The 22,234-nt window shown below is 46.6% G+C and overlaps 1 protein-coding gene across 10 annotated transcripts in view; it reads right to left on the reverse strand.

Annotated features, from left to right (window-relative positions):
* Positions 1 to 22,234, reverse strand: part of LPP (LIM domain containing preferred translocation partner in lipoma) — a 449,897-nt gene that overhangs the window by 205,432 nt on the left and 222,231 nt on the right. For all 10 annotated transcript variants that reach the window (XM_073359049.1, XM_073359053.1, XM_073359054.1 and 7 more), the window contains one exon: positions 2,405 to 2,527. In XM_073359049.1, the coding sequence (XP_073215150.1) occupies positions 2,405 to 2,527 (123 nt within the window). The remainder of the gene's footprint in view (positions 1 to 2,404; positions 2,528 to 22,234) is intronic.

A 22,234-nucleotide genomic window follows, 5' to 3' on the forward strand; every position in this document is an offset into this window, starting at 1 on the left:
CAGGTGAGCCTACCCTCTGAGGGCATGTCCCATGGTTCCTTGTGTTGGTACACTTTAGGATTCCTTCCCAATCATTTGCGTCAATTGCAAAAAGAACTTATCTGTCCTTTGGGGGAAACTGGAGGAAGCCACTGGCGGACGATCAGCACGTGAGTGATTTTGCATATGTCCTTGCCACAAAAGTGGACAGGCTCCAGCTCAAGCTAAAGTGGAGCTCAGGTGCCAACCCACCACCACCAGGCCAGTAAAAGCCCAGGTTAACTGTGCAGTGAAGACACACCCCAAGAGACAAATCTACATAGCCACTCACCGTAATCAAGGCAGCAAATTGTGCACGAGTTGCACATGAAAAATGTGAGTTTATGCACACTGCCAGCGGGATACAGGATCTCAGGGCTGCCGACTTTATAAACTGGAATAAGTTACATGGCTCCATTGCAACTAGGGCTGTGTGTTCGAACGCTACAGAACCCCAAATAAACCTGTATAGAGTGGCATTTGAATTTGGGATTTCTACCACCAGGACCTATTCAAAATATGGGAACAAAATAATGCGAGATCGTTGTCTTTTCACATTATTTTAGAGCCCAGAGGAAGGATAATACTGTGACAAGAGTAAATCTCTTACATTGCTTCAACCCCATCAAGTGTTTCCCAACCCCTCCAAAAAAACCTAATAAAAAACAAAAGAAATACAGAATTTGATACAGAATACTAGAGCATGAACACAACCCCAGTTACAAAAGGCAGCATTGTAACTTTCCATCTCTCATCTTAAACTCTTGACATGAGAAAAAGGACCAAAACCACGACTACTTCATGAGGTCTGCAGTTTAGGGAGAGTACCCTAAATTAGAGTGTTTGCAAGGAACTAAAGGATGGGCTGTAAACACGTATGAGCGCTGTCTCCATGCAGCTACAATGAAAATACAACATGTGTCTCGTAAGGCCGTCTTAGGGTCCAAATCAACCAAAAAAGCCAGGACACCCATAATTCTACCAACGGACCCTAAAGGTGGGATTTTAAAGAGAACTTAACGTTGGTCACACTCCGCTCCCAGTAAGGTAGTGTTAACGTTCTCATTGACTCCAGTGGGAGCAAAGTTAGGCCAGCACGGAGCACTTTTGTAACTTCCACACGTATGGTAGAATTACTTTAGCTCTGAAAGCCCCTGTCTACACTTGCAGCGGTGCACGGGTGCGTGGAGCTCCATGTGGCAGTGAAAGGCCCCGGCAGGGGGAAGGAAGCGGGCAAAGACTACGGCGGCGGGGAGGCGGCAGGACACTGAACTGCTATAAACGGTAGAGTAGACGTGAGAGGCACTTCTTGGGTGTGTCGAGAGCCATGTAGTTACATACCCTGGCGTTCAGGCATGGGCACTCTTCTCTACTCACCTAAGCTGTGCCTCGCCATCTACGCTGCTATCTACACAGGCGTTAGCTGGGTGTGCAGTGTCTACCCAAAACGCTGCTGTGAGTACAGCCCTACTCTAACTCTACCAGGTCATTTACGGCAACGGGTAAGGAGGCAGAGCGCCTACCCTCAAATGATTGCAACGGAATACAGACAAATACCTCGCACAGTGCAACCATTTGCATCAGCTAATTCTGATTCTTCTTACTTTTGTGGGGTTAATCAGAGTCACTGTCACTTAAACATACACATAGATCGTATACACAAAGTTGCATAAACATGTGTAGAAACACTTCTATACATAAAGCGTGATGGCAACGGTAAGGAGAGAGAGTAAAAGAGATGTCCAACTGGACGGCTATTGGGTTTGGGATATCTTTGGATGCCACATCAACAATCCCCTTGAAATGCCATTACTGTGTTATTTTTCAGATGCTAAAAAAATCACGTAACATGCACAGATCTGCTTCCTAGGTGTCCCCAGAATCATAGGGACACAAATCAGCCCTGCAGCCCACATCTAGACATGGAGGAGGAAGCGAGGTTCCATTCTGCGTTATTGTTTTATCAACCACACTGACAGCTGTGCTATGATCCAAGCATGAAGATCATAGATCTGCCGTTGATTAGACAGCAAAGCAAAAAGAACACAGCTTGATATTCAGACAGCAGGGTCAGGCTGCCAGGAGTGATAGATAAAACACGCCTTTGAGCTTGTTTTTAATTCAGCAGCTACTGTTGAAAGAAAATCGTGGCACGCAGGGTGCCATTTTTATGGTGGCACCTCTGGCCAGCTCCACACAGACAGCTAAACACGCCTGACACTGCCCCTGTTGTCCCTTCGGCAGGTACATCTGGATGCTATGAAGATACAAAACCGGCTTGCGTACTCTCAGTGAACACAAACTGGTTTGCAAGTTGACTCCAAAAGTCATGATTTCTCTCTCAAAGTTCACACCGTTCGGCATAAAAAGGGGCTCAAACACTAACCTGTTGAGTCCGTGGCTTGTATGGGGAGCTGCTTTCCAAGTCAGCCAGGATGCTGGTCAAGGAGTCTATTTCCGCATCTAAACTGGATCGTCTTTCTTCAAGCGTCTTCTCACCGGGATTTACCTAGCCAAGTAAGAAACACGATTTCAAACTATTTAAATGGCTCAATCCCGCATGCAGTTTCTGATTTTCATCACCTGGAGATACTTTCACACCCTGGCAACAAATCCAGAGCCTCAGGTGATGCATGGATAAACATGTTGACATATTATAGCTGGCTACCATAATCAGACTGGGGATAGGAGAGGGGGAGCGGACGACAGGCAGGGGGAACAACTGAGTTGCAAAAGGATTTAGTCTGGTTTTTAATTTGTAATTCACATTTTCCCCTATGGTTTCTGGAAGGTTTATTTAAGGATTATGAAATTATCTTAGTGCGGTTTGGAGGGTGCTGCATAAATGAGTAGGCAGCTATATTTTAGCAGCAGGCCTGGTGCGATGGTTTGAGCATGGGCATTCAAAAGGGCATCTGGGAGTGTTATTGCAAGGGAATCGTGTCCCCCACCCCTGGAACGCGGCATGGCTGTCATTGAACAGCACCGAACACCACGAAAGCAACGGGTAAGCTCAAGATGGAAGGAAGAACATGGTATCTAATTGAAACCACAAAGGGAATTTGGAGGAGACAGAATGCCATTGCCTGATTGGGAATCCCCACAGGGCAATGGTGTTAACAATCCTGCATTAAGGCCCATGGGATCTTTAATGACCACGAGAGATCAGGATTCCTCTTTTACATCTCACCCGAAAAATGCCACCTCCTAGAGCCCAGCGGCTTCTGGCAGGCCAGACAGCAGAGGGTAGCGTGGGTGTGGTTGTGTTGAGAAAGACAGGCCAAATTTGCCTCATTGTAACTTTTAATAGGAGGTAAAATGATTTCCCTTCAAATGCTCTTTTTCATGCCTTGGCCATAGTGTTTTATGATGCTACAATGGAGCCAAACCCTTGCGTAAGGTCCTTAGAAAGAACATGTTTGAACAGCAAGGAAATGCTGCAGTTCTTTAGGGACCGTCTGAATTAGGTCTAGTAGTTAGCGAGCACAGGACCAGGAGCCAGCGACTCTGGTACGCTACCTCTGTCCTGCCCACTCACTGGGTGGCCTTGGGCAAGCACCCTCATCCACTCAGCTGGAGAAGTGGGTAAAAAACCAGGCGCTGCCCCAGATCTGACCAAGCCGAAGTAACGGACAATGCATGCTAGCCGACCCAGCCCGATAAATTATTCCACGCCTGTTTGCGAGTGTTTCTGCAGATTCCACATGCCCCTGATCTCGGTCAGCCTGAAGGGAGAACAGCAGCCAGACTTGCTAGCCTGACTTGCTTGTCAGTGAGTGAATTCCTTGGGCATGGCTTGCAGCAGCTGTGACATAAATCCGTCCCCAGCCCTACCGACCCCAGCTCTGCTCTGACGGAAACGGATTTTCATTTGCTAATCCCAGCACCTGCCATGAGGATGTATCAGGACCCGAGATGCACTCGCTCTAGAGCCTTCAGCCCAGAGGAAAGCCGGGCTGGAAGCTTAGTTCTCAGTGCACAGTAGTGGTTGCCGGTAGGGAGAGCCAGGCAGAGGGTACCAGGCCAGTCTGGTGGGCCATGAGGCATGACCAAGTGCACTGACTCCCCCATAGTCCACCCCGCCACTGAGCCCAGAGTACCTGCTCCCAATAGGCTTTGTAAGTCGCCAAGAAGGAGCAAGAGCAATATTTACTGTGCGCCTTGTAGGTGCAGGAGGCCCAATCCTACAACGGGTTCATACAGAGCAGACGGGATCACCAGGGTTCCCAGCCTTTGGCTGTTTCAAGCTCCTCTCTCCCTTGCCCTACCCCTCATCCAACACAGATGCAGACTCAACTCCTTTACTTTTCCTCTCCATCTTCTCTGTCCCTCTCCCTTTTTTCTCTCCTCCTTTATTTTGTGCTTTCCTCTTCTCTCCATTCCCCACTCGCTACCAGAGCGCTTCGAGCACAAGCTGCAACGCATGGCCCTGGAGAGCGGAGACGCACAAGCTTTCGACCACCTGCTGCCAGAGTAGCTCGGTCTGGTGGCTGGTTTCAGAGCCTCAAGTCCTGGGGTGGGCGACCCATCGCCCCAGCTGGCTACACTGCAGGAGCAGGAAGAGGAGGGGAGTGGCTCTCAAAGTCCTGCCTGCTGCCACCGGAATACGTCTGCAAGGGAGGGTAGCTTTGGAGTCATGGGGTGATATCCTGACCCCACTGAAGTCAACAGCCAAACTCCCATCAACTTCAATAGGGTCAGGATCTCACCCATTCTGTTCTCCCCACCCCACAGCACCTCCCAATCCACACAGGGATAAAATGACAAAGGAAGCGGCCGGAGCCTAAGTCCCACCTGAGCAGCTTGATAAGCGTTGCAATAAGCTCAAACCCCGAGCTGCGCCTAAGGAAGGCTACGTAGGATATAGCTCTGAATTGGTGAAACTGGGTGCCATTACATGAGTGAAGGCCATCCTAACCCACACGTGCAAGAGGGCAGAGTCAAGGTTACGCACGCTCACCCCTGCACCATTCCCGTTCTCTTAACCCAGCTTCTTGTGTGGAATTGGTCAGCGTGCATCAGAATGACTTCTTCAGAACACTGTCCATTCTGTGAATCATCGCCACTGCTCAGAGTTAGATGCCAGTCATCAATTCGAGAGCAGACAAGAAATCCTCTCCTAAACGTGCAGCGGTATCGGATTGCCCTGCACAAACGACAAACCCTGTACCTGCTGCATCATCCCCTAAGTCCTCAGGGCCATTTTAGCAGGGAAAAGTCACTCCTAGAACTCCTTTCCTGGCTGATCTCCAATCAAAAGCGATCACAACACTTCAGATAGCTATTCCCGCGAAGTGCTCCTCACGAGGGCACTGCACTGCAATTTCCCGGAGCAGACAAGCAGGAGTGAAACAAAAGAAGGCAATGGAGCCTACCCTAAAGCGCACACAAGGGACCCAGAACAATGCTCTGTATCCCATACACAATAGTATCTGCCGTGTACTGGACACACTAGGACAGTTCTGGATGCATCATTTGTTTCCGCAAGTTATTGATGACCTTATAACCCACAAGAGGCAGAGCAGAGCTGGGCCGCGATTGAGGCAGGAAAGGGCATTGCTAACGAGTGGAAACAAACGATGTAACCCAGAGCTGCTTATGCAACAGTGGTTTCGCTCTGCACCTGCAATATTGAAGCACTGTGGCAGATCAAAGTCGTATCCATCTGCAGCAGCCGGGTCCCGCCAGTGAGGGGACAATGAGGAGCAGCGTGTGAAAAGGAAGGGTCCTTCGCGGTAATGCCACTGCACTGGGGGAGAGAGAGCAGAGGAGCTATGGGAGGAGACAGCAGGAGATGCATGCTGGGGGGGGGGTGTCAGACAGGAGCCTCAGGTGACGCATGGATATGCCCAGAAGCCAGGCAGTTGGGCAATACTTGTCGGACCAGCCAGGCACTTTGGGGATGGCCGTGCAATCTAACGTAAGTAGCACCACATCCAGCTCTTCCACCTGCTCCTTTTGCTACCTGCTCCCACCAGCTCGCAGCCTGCCCCACATCTCTGCAAAGCCCTGCAGTCTCTGGCAAACCCCACACATGGACTGGGATGGTAGGAGCAGGAAATGAAGCTAGCTGCAGGACTGGCAAGTTGGCACTAGGTTTAGACAGAACTAAAGCTAAAGAAGTGAGACTAGGGAAGATATCTTGCTGGTAGGTCAGGTATACACCAGCTGTCCATACAGAGGAGGGGTATTTCATATATAATCGTGGTCCAGTTGGTAGGGAACTGAACTAGGAGTCCAAGACCTGGAGACTACTCCCAGCTGCGCCATTGACCTGCTATGTGACCTTGGTCAAGTCACTTCCCCTTTCTGTGACTCTCTTTCCCCTCCCACCAATCATCCGCCTTGTCTGTTTAGACTGTTGGCTTCTTGGTACAGGGATTGTCTCTCATAACAGGATTCAAAAAAGAACTAGATAAGTTCATGGAGAATAGATCCATCACTGGCCATTACCCAGGATGGACAGGGATGGTGTCCCTAGCCTCTGTTTGCCAGAAGCTGGGAACGGGTGACAGGGGATGGATCACTTGATGATTCACTGTTCTGTTCATTCCCTCTGGGGCACCTGGCATTGGCCACTGTCGGAAGACAGGACACTGAGCTAGATGGACCTTTGCTCTGACCCAGTGTGGCCGTTCTTATGTTCTTATTGTGTGTCTGTACAGCGCTTTGCACACCTGCTCTTGGCTGGCCTCTGTAGGTGCTACTTCAATATATACAGTAGATACACACACAAAATATTGACCAGTTTCCCCAGTCTGTCCCTCCAAAACAGCTCTCCCACTCCCATGCATTTCAATGGAGTTGAAACCTGTGTCCCTAGCTTGCTCCCCCAATCTCTCTATTTTTGGTTTTCAAATGGGAGTGGGGGGGGGGTGTGTGTGTGGCACAGAGTCCCCGTGCAGCCAAAGTCCCACAAGTCCAAAGCACAGTGTGCCTCGCATGTATACAACACTTCCCCAGGTATGCCCCATATTCACCACAATTACCTCCTATTTAACTAGGGGGGGAAATGCCACCGTGTATTCCCACCTGAACCTCAAGACAAGAGCAAAGGTTTTGTTTCAAATCCCCAAATACACATTAAAATAGTTCAAGGGAGGCTGCCCCACAAAACAGGCGTGCAAAGACAAAACATGACTCCTGCATTCAGGGGGGATCCAAGAGGCTAGATTTGATGTGAAATTGCTGTTCTGGGCATCAGGGACGGGTTGGAAAAGCAGCAGTGCCCTTTAAAAATGGCAAGATTAAGCCTTTTGAAACAAATCTGAAACGATGGGAGGTTTCATTAGATGCGACTGCTGTGATTTCAACAGACGTGGCTGAACCAGGGATCTAATAGAATAGAACTTCCCTGCTGTTCCATCTGGCTGGAGCCAGCCCCGGACTATACTTTTGAGTCTTGTGATGACAGGAAGGATAAAAGCAAAAAGAAGGTAGGGTTTGATTTATTTCTCTCTCCCTCTCCCAGGTGAAACAACGTTGCTGGATTTATTTTGCTGGGTTTTCTTGGAACAAAAGACACTGATGCGAAGTGAAGAGTGGGCTGTTCGAAAGCACTTGGCATTGGCCTAGCTCTGCTCTCATGGAAGTCATGGGTAAAAAGCCCATTGACATCAGTGGGGTTAGGGTTCGGTTGATGCTGTGCACTTTGGAGTCTCTCCCCCTAAATACTTCCACCTAGTGAACCTGGTTGAAAATACCTCCAAAGGATGGAAAAGAGGCGCACGGAGCTAGGGGTCGTGATTGCCCTCCATCCACAGTGTCTCCCTGGGTGGTGGGTAGACTTTACTGCTCTCCCCATAAACAGCCAATGAATAATAACAGGAGCACCAGCCAAATAACAGTGCCAGATGCCTCTCTTGGCAGGGATCCTGTTAGCATCTCTGCCCCACTGTATGGCACGTGACATAAATATAACCTCTCGGGATGCAGAGGGAACAACAGTCAGAGGCGGTGCTAGGGGCTCAGGATGAGGAGCCATGTGCTTCTGAGTTCCAATCCCAGCTCCAGTGCAAACCTAATGTGAGAGCGTGGCTCTCCGTGCCTCGGTTTCCCCATTAAAAATGGAAACAACAATCCTTTTATGGGCTTCTTGCCTTGTGAGGATTAACCAGGTAACCTGCAGTGCTTGAAGATGCCTAGCGTGGTAAGTGTGATGTGGTATAGCTGTGGCTTACAGACAGGTGTGTGAAAGAATCATTTGCTAAGCACGGCTAAAGACTGCGTGACTTCAGTACCTTCGTGAGCAGACTACAACCTTGCTCCAGATGTGGGATGTGTTCATCGGTGCCTTTCCTCCGACGGCTGGGTTCAGCTGCGTTCTGGATTCACGCCCAAAGCCATGGCATGCGTTTGGGTCTTGGTGGCGCAATATACCCCCTGGTAGTTCCCAATACTGATCCATTCAGGTAACGCTGGGGTACAGAACGCTGCCTGGCAGCCACCTTCTTCCTTATAGGTTTGTGAGTTGATAGACGATGTAGGTAAGCTGCTGATTGCATCTGACAAGCTACAACCACCATATCATGGCCACTAGGCTCTTCCGTATCACAGAAGCTTCCCCCACCAAGCCCTAGCCAGAGGCCTAGATCAGAAGCCCCTCACAGGTCACAGAAGCGGCAGAGTGTCGAACATTTACAGGCAAGGTCATGCAGGCAAATTCATGGAAATACCACCTTGAATGTCTACCAGTCTGCATCTCTGACGGACAGGCCATAATTCACAGTGCATGCCATAAAATCCCTAGCATAGCATACTATGCTATAGGCAACAGGGCTGCCACATAGTCTTTTGGACACTTTTTTGAGACAGAAGAGGGGGGGAAAGGCATAGAGTCTTTATTATTCATGATCTGTATCACAGTGGCACCTGTCGGTCTCACTGTTCATAAGCATAGTAAGAGGCCGTCACGCCCTGAGGAGTTTGCAGTCTAAGTCGACAACAGACAAAAAGAGAGGGAATGGAAAGTGGGCACAGCGAGAGGAAGCGATTTGCACACAAGCAGGTCATTTGGGAACAGAACCCTGGTCTTCCTGAGGCCTCGGCCAGTACTTTATCCACTAAGTTACCCTAATGTCTCTTCCATTTTCCATATTCAAGTTTCCTGGTCCTGACGGAGAAGTGCCTGTCAATGCTATCAAGCTCCAAATAATTATCCAATGTAATTCCACGGCCAATTAATGGCCTTGAGCTGAAATTGCTTGCCACGATGAGGATCGACACGTGGGCAAGGAGCCATTGCGTTTCCGCACCTACAAATGGTGCCCAGATCCTGTCAGAACTGGCCAGTTAGTTACCTCACGTGTGGAGGAGCTGAGCCACCATGGCAGATGGGCAAGGAAAACGGCATGCCAGAAAGCCCTCCACTACTGAACTGCTTTCCAAGGAGCTTCTGGGCCTAACGCTAAGGAACTGGGCCCCTGTGCTGCAAGTGTCCGAGGTGCGGTTTGGTTGTTGCTTCCGAGGTCACCAAAGAAGCTTTCGGCTCTGGGGACTCAGGATTGCGTATCCAGCAAGGGAAGAGAAAGAAATCTTCTGCCCTTGAAATGTTCTTCACCAGCAGAGCTCAACTAAAGGGAGTCTGTGCTTTCCACTGTGTTTCCTACTGATGTGCTAGACCGGGTGCTGAAGGCAGATTATCCAGGGCGTTTGCCATAGAACCGGTACAGAAGCATGTCTACAAAAGACAACACGTAACCCTTAAAACTCCCCATTACGTGGGGGAGAAAACTAGTTAGAGAAGGAGGCTACGGCAGCAACTGCAAACAATGCAGGTGACACCTTGCGGCACAATTAGGCTCCGAAAAGTGACTCGACAAATGACAATACAGAGGGTCTGTATCAGCTCTCACTCAATGACTCCAGGTTTCAGAGTAACAGCCGTGTTAGTCTGTATTCGCAAAAAGAAAAGGAGGACTTGTGGCACCTTAGAGACTAACCAATTTATTTGAGCATAAGCTTTCGTGAGCTACAGCTCACTTCATCGGATGCATACTGTGGAAAGTGTAGAAGATCTTTTTATACACACAAAGCATGAAAAAATACCTCCCCCCACCCCACTCTCCTGCTGGTAATAGCTTATCTAAAGTGATCACTCTCCTTACAATGTGTATGATAATCAAGTTGGGCCATTTCCAGCACAAATCCAGGTTTTCTCACTCCCCCCCCCACACACACACACAAACCAGCAGGAGAGTGGGGTGGGGGGAGGTATTTTTTCATGCTTTGTGTGTATAAAAAGACCTTCTACACTTTCCACAGTATGCATCCGATGAAGTGAGCTGTAGCTCACGAAAGCTTATGCTCAAATAAATTGGTTGGTCTCTAAGGTGCCACAAGTCCTCCTTTTCTTTCAATGATTCCAGATCACACTGGTCAGCGTACAAGCTGCATGAAAAGATTTCTGACTGCCAGCTCAGAAATTCCATGCGAGAAGCTGGAAATCAAGCCACGGTCTCTCTTTCTCCCACTTCTACTATCGGGGCTTGCATGACAGCTGTGCTGAAGATGCCTGGAAGAGAACAGTACCTGTCTTGCTCTTCCACAGCTGGTTTGGCTGGGCAGTGTGAACAGGCACAAACACTAGAATCTGGGCTGGATTAGGGCTCAGATTTCAAGGCTGAACTAGGGTTAAGGTGCAGTAGTGCTCAAATCTCGCTAGATCTAATTTCCACCGTAGGACAGCATTTTAAATAGGTTTAGTCTAGAGGGCCACACACTTCACTGCCTAGCTGTGTAAACAGTGAGAGAGAGCAGCATGTTAAGCTGCTGCCTACGGAGAAAAAGAGAAGCATTTCCAAGGACCTGACACTGGTCAGAGTAGCAGACCCAGCAGCACAATGGCATTTGCCATTACTTCAGGATGCTTGTGTATGCTGTGCTACCAGATGCAAAATCCGCAGTGAGCTGAGAAGTGTATTAATACACTAAGAAGGTACATCAAGATGTCTGAAAACTAAATGGGGTGGGTAGGAATAAAACTAGTTTATTTTTCCATTAAGGCAATTTAATATTCTCCGGTGGAATTACAACTGCTTGTCCTTGGGAATTAAATTGAATTAGCAAAATGTTTTTGTTCATCAGCAGAATATACAACAGAAAATGGAATGTGTCACTTTTTCTTTACGTCTTCTGCAGGACGACGCGCCTTTCTATTCATGGGGTGAGATAAAGTCCATCCGCCAGCCATGAAACCCTTCTGAATCAGCAAGACTGTTGATGACTGTAGCTAACTTCACAGGAGCAAGGAATACAATCTTTTCCTTTGCATTAATAAAAATTCCATTAGGGCTCATTATTGATAATAATGGCCACTGTTAAAGTTTCCCATTTCCTTACCCATTCCCCCCACTAACTTAAAATATGCTCCAGCCTCATCACAAATTGATGTTTAATTAGCCATTAAGTTGAGTTAATGTTCCCTGCACATTATGTTGCCTGCAGAATAACTGGGAACTAAAACTAGATATTGGCTATTTCAGCATCCACCTCTGACGGGAACCGCAACCAAACAGTAACCAATTACCTCCAATATATATAGTCACAAAATGCTATAAATATAGTACAGTAGAACCTCAGAGTTCAGAGCACCAGAGTTACGAACTGACCAGTCAACCATACACCTCATTTGGAACCGGAAGCATGCTATCAGGCAGCAGCAGAGCCCAAAAAAACCAAAACAAAACAAAAAAGGCGCAAATACACAGTATTGTGTTAAACATAAGCTATTAAAAAACGAAGGGAAAGCAGCTTTTCAATTTTGCATAGTAAAGTTTTGAAGCTGTATTAAGTCACTGTTCAGTTGCAAACTTTTGAAAGAACCACCAGCACGTTTTGTCCAGAGCTACGAACTGGTAAGGGTCCAGATAAGAAACTTGTATACAGTATAGCTGACTAACAAGACCTATTGTAAAAGTCCCTCCAAACAAAATTCTATCAGCAGAGAGGTCACAGTAATTTTTTATCTGGCCAATCACTTAAATTATACAACCGGAGATAAGGAGTGCAGGAGACATGCAGAATGGGGGTGGGGCGCTATCTCCTGGAAAGCAGTGACTATGAAAAGGATTTAGGGGTCATAGTGGACAAGCAATTCAACTTGAGCTCCCAGTGTGATCCTGTGTCAAAAAAGAGCTAATGCAAGTGAGCTGTAGCTCACGAAAGCTTATGCTCTAATAAATTGGTTAGTCTCTAAGGTGCCACAAGTACTCCTTTTCTTTTTGCGAAACAAGGTACTAGATCACAGGAGCAGGGAGTTGATTGATCTCTATATCCAGCATTGGCAGGACTGACACTAGAATACTGCCGACAGTTCTAGCGTCCACCTTTTAAAAAGGATGCTGGAAATTTGGACGGGACAGAAAAAGCCACAAAAATGATTTCACAGCTGGATAAAATGCCTGGCAATGAAAGACTTAAAGAGCTCAATCAGTTCAGCTTCCCAAAAAGAAGACTGGGAGGTGATTTAATGACTGTGTCCACGTACCTTCATGGGGAGAAAAGACCAGGTACCAGCATAGCAGTTTTCAAACTTTTCGAGCTGAGCCCCACCTTTGAGTTACAATTTTTGGTTGCACCCCCACCCCAGACAAACATAGACACACGCAAGGCTGGGTGGCCTGCTGAGATGAGTCGGGGGTGGAGGTGGTTCTCTCTCCCTGAGCCCCACTGTACGGGGCCACCGACACTGCTCCCTCCCCCCCCCTCCAAAATTCTTCAGCGCCCCCGTAGGGGGGCAGACCCCGCAGTTGGAAAACCTCTGTACTAAAGACATTTTTAATCTAGCAGAGAAAGGCAAGAACGAATGGCTGGAAGCCGGAGCCAGACAAATTCAAATTAAAAATCTGGCACAAATTGTTAACAGCAAGGGTGATGAACCACTGGAACAAACTACCATTCTCCACCTCTTGATGTCTTCAGATTAAGCCTGGAGGCTTTCTGGAAGAGATGCTTTAGTGAAACAAGTTATTGGGCTCAATACAGGGGTTACTGGGTGAAATTTAATGGCTCGTGAAACAGGATCTAACACTGGGGTTCTCAAACTTTTCCTTTCTGAGGCCCCCCCAACAGGCTATAAAAATCTCCACGGCCCCTGCTTTTCTGCATATAAAAGCCAGGGCCAACATTAGGGGGTAGCAAGAAACACAACTGCCCAGGGTCCCACACCACAGGGGCTCCCACGAAGCTAAGTTGCTCAGGCTTCAGCTTCAGCCCCAAGTGATGGGGCTCGGGGCCCCGGGCTTCGGCCCGATGCAGTGGGGCTTCGGCTTTCTGCCCTGGGCCCCAGCAAGTCTAATGCCAGTCCTGCTTGGCAGCCCCATGAAACCTGCTTGGAGGCCCCGGACACCTGGTTGAGAACCACTGATCCAATGAGCCCTTCTGGCTGTAAACTCTATGAATCTATGAAAGTTAGAAACAAAGGCTTGATGGCATTTGTAAGGGCTTGTCTACAAACCAGTTTTTGCACTACCTTAACTGTATAGGTGTGGAAACCAAATGTATGAGAATAACCAGTATAAACACCTTTATACCAGTATAACTGTGTCCGCACAAGAGGATGTTCCACTTTCACTGTATCTGTATAAAACACAGCCAACATAGTTAAATTGATACAAAAACTATGTGTAGACTTGGCCTAAGTGAACAAAGACAAGGAATACGCTAATATAGAAAAAAACATGGTATGAAATAAAAAACACAGAGAGACAGACAGCATATTGGTCACCCTCTTGGACAATTAGCAGCCAGTTAATTAAGCACGTGCTTAATTACAGCCATATTTAGTCTTCAATGAGACTTACACGCAGATCCTTAGGGACTTAGCTGAATCGAGGCTTTAGCTCTGAAATCCACCTCTTTTCTGTAACATCATTTTCCAAAGCTGGGGTTGCCCAGATTCTGACTTCTTCCCAGGCCTCCCTTCTCTGCACCATTTAATTTTCTCTGGCCTTCAGTTATTTCTTGCTTCCTCTTTTCTGTCCCATGCTTGTCTGTATGTTGTGACAGTTTAATAAAGAGCTTATTCAAAGGGACACAGTCAAGCAGTTTTGATCAAAGATGGAGGTTTTGTTAAAAAGAACCATTTTACGAAACCAAGTCTGAACGGGATGTTGTAAAAACTGTTTTCGGAACTCAAACCCTACATACAGCAGCTTGGCATCATTGGCCTCAAATCCTGGCAGCACTTCAGCAAGTACTCAACTTTATGCATGTTTTTAAATCCTATTGACCTCACTGTGACTTAAGCACCTACCGAAGCGCTTTCCTGAATGGGTTCCCTGAAAAGCACAGTGTCAAACTGACAAGGAGAAAAGAAAGTGAACTTGACTTTTTTAATTGTCCAAACTGAGTGAAGTGCAGAAACAAAATGAAAAGCATCACTTGGGGAAAGCAAAATAGATCTTTAAAGCTCTTTCAGTTATAATAGCCATGTTTCTTTTGCAGGCTAAGGAATTTTATTTTTTTAAACAAAGTACAGGGTTGAGAGGTTTGTTTAGTTTTTGAGTCTGCAAAACACACTGAGATCAGATAAAAAAAAATATTTAACCCTTTATTTCTTTGATGCTTACAGTATTCCAACACTGTAGCTGCATGCTCCACACCAGTTGCTAGGGAAGGATGGAAAGGGTTGGTTGCAATCTCTCTTGGTTTATCCACTTCCTTACAGAACAGAAGCTTGCAAGGACCCAAGAGCATCCCAAAGAGTCTGGACTCAGGCTTCAGGCAAACACATATATAGATCATGTAAAAGTCGATGGTTCAGGCTGTTTCACTTTGAGATTTTGAGACTTCTTGCACCTGAAACTCCATGCAAAGCCAACGGTACCACTGAAACCTTGGCAAGCGCTCCCTGAGAACAGACAGGTGGATATTTTGGGTCTGACCCTGTAAACTGGAATTCTGAATGGGACAACACATCCGGACAGGGTGCTCCTTCTTGCTTCTCACAAACAGAGCTAGCTCTGGCCTGGTGGCTAAAATTTCAGCACTCCACACCCACTCTCCAACCGGCTACTTCCTTAGCGTATAGCACAATAGCTATTGCACCTGTCTGGTATCTCCCTGGAAAAGGGTTATAGGTCATCCCCTGGGGACAGGACTCTCCCACGCGGCAGGCTGAGGAGAAAGTGCATTTGCTGGTTCCAGATAACTAGGTACCTCTTCACAGACTGCTGCCATTTTGATCCTCACAGGGAAGCAAAGCTCCTTCTCACGCACCAGACAGAGAATGGCTGGAGAGCAGAGGCAGGCTGCAGCAGCTATGGGTATGCCAACACCTTCATGAAGGAGCAGAACTTAAAGACAGTTAAGGAGAAACAAGCCCATTCCAGGCTGTGTTGGGCCTCCCTCAAAAGAACCACCAACTGTCATGCAACTTTGGTCAAAACTCAGATCTAACACCCATCTCTGCCACTGACTCCCTGTGCAGCCTCAGGGAAATCACTTCATCTCTGTGCCTCAGTTTCCCCACCTGTAAATCGGGGCCATTAATATTTCCCCCATCATACAAGAGTGATGTGGCATCTCCTAAAAATTTCCCCAACACACACACACCCTTTCTTCTGGGTGGAGAATGGCACTCCCAGAAATGTGAAAATAAGGTTGAACATTTTGCCTTTTAACTAAAACTTGAAAATTTTTCAAAAGAAAATGTTTGATGAAAATGAAAACTTTGGTTTTGTCAGAATTTTTCCTGGAAGGAAAAAAATCCTTTCCCAAAAAGTCCAAGAGGTGTCCCAACTGAGCCTACTCTACAGTACAGAAAATTGCTGACTCGTGAAGAATGGGAGTTGCTTTAGAGACGTGTGCTCCATCCCCTTCTCCTAGTTTTCTTTGCCAGCTCTACCTTCCTGTGCCCCATACATCCTGGAGGATCGGAGCTGAAGCATTTATGCCCAAGGGGGTTGAGGTTTTGAAAAAGGGAGAAGGATGTGATTTGGATGAACAACCATTTTCACTCTACAAACTCTGGCTAGTTGTGTTTTGGTTTAAACCTTAAGAGACCTAAGGTTAATGAGAACAACCTGTATGAGAAAGAGAGCATCAACACGGATCAATAAATAACGAGCACAATCCATACACTCTCTGTATAATGCTGCTAACAAATATGGCTTAGATGTTCAAGATGCATAGAACTCCCCACACCTGGGTCCATCCCTAGACAGCTTGTGGGGATATATTTAGGTGCTGAATAATTGCAGATAAAACAATCTACCTGGTTATTTGTCAGTGGGAATTCATGTCCATAACTAGCTTTCACAATTATTCCCCTAGGATGGGTACTTACCTACACTAGACATCAAGGAAATGTCCCTAACTTATGTTTCTGCTTAGAGCCAACATTCCCATAGGAACCAATAGGGATTCCCCTAGGTAAGGACAATGCTAGCTCTGTGTATGTCTCTAAAAGGCCACTCACCACTCTGGCAGCATTATCTTACACTGAATGGGGCTGGGTGCCTTCAGACCTCCCCTCAACAGGAAAGTGGAGGGTGGTTTGGTCCCAATCACACATGAGCAGGCCACAATTCTAAGGGGAAAAGCAGAAGCGTATCGCAAGATCAGAGCAAGGTGCACTGGCAGAGCTGCGCACAGACAGCCCAGCGTTGGAACGGCAGGGGAGCTGCGGGTTAGGATCAAGAGACATTAGCAAAGTTGTAATGGGGGGCGGTGCAGGGGTAGAACCAGGGCTGGAACAGAATGCGGGGCGGTGAGGATTGCAGGGCACCGGCACATCTGTGTGGGGGAAGCTTACAGAGAACCTGCCTACACTAAACCTCATTTTCTTGAGCGTAGTTTGTAGTTTAGGTTGCTACAGCACTGCACAAACCTCTCTCTTTTACCCCTCCTATATATATATATTTTAAAATGGTGATATAATCTTTTCCCAGTCAGACTCATTCCTACCCGCTCCCCTGTGCATTAGAGATTACCAGCTTGCTGCATTTTCATCAGCAAAACAAAAACAGAGAAATACTATGACGGGAAATGGCTCTGCTAAGATGGAAGTTAATAGCAGTACGACTTTTAAAATTCCGCACATCCCACTCTCCTAGGAAGAATCCCTTCCAACCTCACTCCAAAACGACATTTTCCCAGTGGTAATTTCACAAGCACTCAGGATTGCTCAGTCACTGTGCTACATGTTCTTTGCAAAGGCAACATTTTCCGACAACAAAACTGCCAGTTGTGGAGAGCAGAGCACAAAGCTTTGTTTTTCTTCATGTGATGGGAACTAAGAGGGAGAGAAAGGAATGTTGCTTTAGCTCTGGGAGTTTGGGGCATTGGGTGTTTCCTGGCATGCAGCACGGTTACCACTGCCCCAGTGCAAAACGTTCTCCCGCAAAAGGGCTGAAATTTTTTTTTTTTTTAAAAAGTTAGTCTACTTTGCACGGGGCTACTTGATGTAAAACTTAAACCAGACAACAGACCAGCCTCCAGAATTAGTGCCTCACTATTCCACTGTGCACTGTACTGATTCATTATCACAGAATACAGCCAGGCTTAAAGCATCAAATAGAAACACTGGTCCCTCTCTCTCTAAATTCTCTCTTTCTGTAACACTCCACCTCCCCCGGCTTTATTGAAAGGTTTCATCCTTTTAAACTTCATCTTCACACAGGAAGCCAGGTCAACATCTTAGGCAGGGCACTGTAATTTGCTTCAGCTGATCTTTTAGAAATACCCTTCTGTACTGTGGCCAGTGGACCATTCAGTTGAGTCTCGGATGCTGCTTTGGCGTTCCCTAGTGCAATGTGGACTTTACAGCCTGGAACACTAGCGCAGCTGCTTCTGCAGAGATCCTTTGCGGAAGAACCAGTCTGTTAATTCACAGCTGTGAATGGCACTTCAAATTGGGATCAGGAGAATGTTATTTTACTCTGACCTCATTTGCTCCCTTTCCTGGGTGGGAGCATCAATGGCAGAATGGCCACTTCTTCAAAACTCCTTTTCCTCTGTCTAAATATTCCAAGCCTGGACCTCATAACTCTCCTACTCCCTTATGCCCTCTGTCAGCCAAAGTTGGGTCTACACTAGGTGTTACATTCTGTGCCTCAGAACAGCACCCCGGAACCCCCATATTCACCACTGTCATACAATCATGATAGGTTTTGTACAAAGTAGGCCTTGTGAGGTATCATTTTAAAAGTCTTGATCTGTTGAACATGAATACCCTGTTGGATTGTACTGTCACAACTCTGCTGTCATTGTATGTGAAGTTATGAAGTTTTGCTCTGTGTGTGTTACTGAAATATGTTGTGGGGTTGGGAACACCCACAACCAGCCTTTCAGATACAACAGTGGAGCAGCCAGACACACTGATGGCCCACTGAAGGGATTCCACACTCCCAAGGACTATCCCAGGATCTGTATACAATGGAGACTTCTCAGAGGGAGCGCGTAGACAATGGAGGCTGCTTGACTCACGTCATAGCAAAGGTTCTTTCCAGCAAGCTGGAAGAAACTATAAAAGAGGGGGAGTGACATCATCACTTGGTCTCACTTTCCCCCCACAACTCAACACCTGGAGGACAAAGACTGACAAGGGGAAGGTGGTCCTGGGCTGGAGACGAGTTCCAGCCTGTGTACTGGAGATCTGTGACCTGCTTGCACTGTCTATCAGGGTGAGACACTGCTTGAGTCAAATTCTGTTTTGTTTATAGAACTTAGACTGCAAGTTTATATTATTTCTCAGGTAACCAACTTTGATCTTTACGCTCACTACTTATTTAAAATTGATCTTTCTGTAGTTAAGAAATCTGTTTCATATTTTACCTAAAACAGGGCGTTTTGGTTGAAGTGCTTGGGAAATCTGCTCAAGTTACAAAGGCCAGTGCACGTCCACTTTCCATTGTAGGAGTGGCAAACTTAATGAATTTACACTGCTCGGGCTTCTGACCAGGGAAGGACGTACAGCCCTGGGGTGCAAGTCCGGGGAGCTGGAGGGGAAATTGGCTGTTGTCTCTCTATTGCTGGTTCACGAGTGGCTGGGAGAAGCATTCATGTAACTCAGTTGAGTGTGTCCCTGTCTGTGTAAGTGAAGTACCTGCCAGAGGTTTGTGGCTTAGCAACAACATCACAGTGTGAGAGGGAGCCCAGGTTGGTGGAACACAGTCCTGGTTTCACCCTGTGAAGACCTGTCACACTAGGAGCCAAACTTTGTCAGCTTTCTGTTTGGTCTTCCTATTATTCTTTATCATCTGTATCATAGTCTCTCTCAGCATGCCCAGCGTCATCCAACACAGAGGAAGGCACAATCCTCTAGCCAAATAATTCAGTCTATGCAGCACCTTGCACATTTTGGACACTACTATAATAGAAGTAACACAAATAATAAATAAATAACCATCTTAATTTTTAAATGGTTCATTGGCTCTATCTAGGCTTAGAATCATAGAATCCTAGAATATCAGGGTTGGAAGGGACCCCAGGAGGTCATCTAGTCCAACCCCCTGCTCAAAGCAGGGCCAACCCCAACTAAATCATCCCAGCCAGGGCTTTGTCAAGCCGGGCCCTAAAAACCTCTAAGGAAGGAATAGATTTTTTTTAAATTGGTAAATATGTGTAAACATTGATTTCACCATAAACACCCAAACTGGTGAAAAAATATTTCTGTTGCTTATAATCGAAATCTACAGAACTTGCTTGAGCACCTATTAGAGACTCTTACATAACTGTCCGACACTCCCACAACTTCATGCCACTGAAAATGTAAATTGATAAAATAACTAAAAATGCTTAAAATTATACAGATATTCTCTGTTAAAATTATAAAAAATAAAAAATGAATTCTGCCAAGCCTATTTACAGTTGTGCTTCCCTTATACCCCTTGCCCAGGGCGCTTTATTACGAATATAACATAGCAAGATATTAATATCCAAGCAGAGAGGTTAGATGCAAAACTAACTTATGCTATACTATTAAAATGTTTCCGGTTTCAGTAAACTTAGCTGTTTATAATCAACATTGTCGTCTATTCGGAAGAGAGTAGGGGCTGAAACTTCATATAAATGAGAAGAGAGGTTTATAGAAGATTTAAAATAGACTGTGGTTTGGCATTGTGAAACAACACATGTGTTTGCTTATAAGATGAACTGCATCAAGGTCTGATTGGAAGAAATACTCAACACAACCTCCCCATTTCCCCCACCCCCACTTCTATTACTGGACTTATTGATCATGCTACTCACGTGATGGGAGAAAAAAAGCAGGGATAAAATGTGTGTCTATTCCCCAGCTATATGTATATTTCCAGTCTATATTATATACCCACATATCATATATTCTCATGCATGCTTTATAAACACTCATGCTTTATGTGTATTTACACACACACACACACACACACAAAGTATATGTGAGCATTTAGACACCTGACATTTATTTCTTTTGATTTTAACAAAGAACACAGCAGAACCCTGTTTCAGCAAAATGTTTTAGGGACATTAACAGCATTCGGATAAAATAAGGTCTAAGACGGTTTAAGTTAGAGGGTACATAGTTCAATTTCACATATAAGGAAGTTTCTGATCACAGGGATTTGGGAACATGGGGCTCTAGAAGCCGACGAAACCTGCAGAAGGATGCCCTCGGATTGAAGCAAACGTGCACTACCTGGAGTGCTACGGACAGAGAATCAGCTAACGCCACCGTTCATTTCCAGCTACAGTGAAGCCTGGCCATTAGCTAATGCCCCAAACTCTTACAGTCATTCCTTGGTATTGCACACCTGAGCCCAACCTGTCCCCCAACTCAGGCCAGCACTAAAGGAAGGCTAAACATATTTTTCCCCCTCCTAGGCCTGCTCTACCTCTCAGGAATGCAATTTACTACTTTTTAAAGGCACACAGCAGCTGTGATTCTCACTAAAGAACAGAGGGGAGCCAGTAGAAGCAGCACCCTCTCCTGGCAAAAATGCGGCTTGTTTCAAAGGTTCGTCTCTATATGCACTAAAAAGAAAAGGAAAAGGCTGTCCTTTTTAGCTGGACGCTAGCTTAGCGGATGAGTCACAGCTGTGAAGAGGCAACGCCACTAACATGCACTGGGAGGAAGCCAGTGAAATGCCTAGCAACCTCTATTTAAAGGGATGAGTCGCTGCTCACAAATTAATCCATTGACACTGGCGGGAGCAAGCCTGTGTTTGCGTCTGTCTCTCTCACTCGCTGGGAGAGGGAGTGCGAGGCAGGTAGGAGAGAGCCAGGCCTCTTCTAAGCAGTTTCCTGGAGGAAGGATGCTTTGGAGCGGCGTGTTTCCCAATTTACAAAATTCCGTAGCAAGCCACCAGAAAAGCAGAATGCCCCTTCTCCTCCCCCAGCCGTGCAGCCTGTCCATCCTCTGCCGATGACAGGTATTCCACAGAAGAATTACAGAATGGCAGGGCAAAGCCTCTTCCCGCACTGAACATCCCAGGGTCTACCGTGCGGGTATATCGGCACTGTGGGAGCACTGGCGACTGCTATGGTTAAGGCTGCAGAAGTGTTTCCATTCTAACCTCCATTTTTAGTCACTTCTCGGAACCCCAAAACCCTCTCTTCCCACCCTCTTCGCCCAGCCAGCAAGGAGATGCACGGTATGTCTACACTGCAGTTGGACTGGCTAGCCCAGGCCAGTTGACTTGGGCTTGCACTAAGGGGCTTTTTAATCATGGGGTAGACATTTGGGCTCAGCTGCAGCCCAAGCTCTGGGACCCTCCCACCTTGCAGGGTCCTAGACTCCAGCCAGTGTGTGAATGTCTACACTGCAATTCAATAGGAGGTCAGACTAGATGATCATAATGGTCCCTTCTGACCTTAATATTTATGAATCTATGAAACTGCCCTTTAGCTCAAGTCAGTTCGCATGGGTCAGTCATGGGTTTTTAACTGCAGTGTAAATGTACCCTCACTGGCTCTAGAGATTTTATTACTATTCATAACTTATTAATATTCATTATAGGGAGACAGTATGCTTAAGTGATAGAGCACTGGACTGGGACTCAGGTGACATGGCTCTGCCACTGGCCCTCTAATGATCTTGAACAAGTCACTTCATCACTCTTTAGGCCTCAGTTTCCTCATCTGTAAAATGGGGATAATGACACTCTCCTCCTTTATAAAGTGCTTTGAGATCTGCTAGTGAAAAGTACTATGTAAGACATAGATATTATTACTTGTATGACAGTTGTGCCTAGAGGCCTCAGTGAAGACCAGGTCCGTACTGTGCTAGGAGCTGTAA

This window comes from Lepidochelys kempii, chromosome 9 (assembly GCF_965140265.1).
Source record: "Lepidochelys kempii isolate rLepKem1 chromosome 9, rLepKem1.hap2, whole genome shotgun sequence".
Lineage (NCBI taxonomy): Eukaryota > Metazoa > Chordata > Testudines > Cheloniidae > Lepidochelys > Lepidochelys kempii.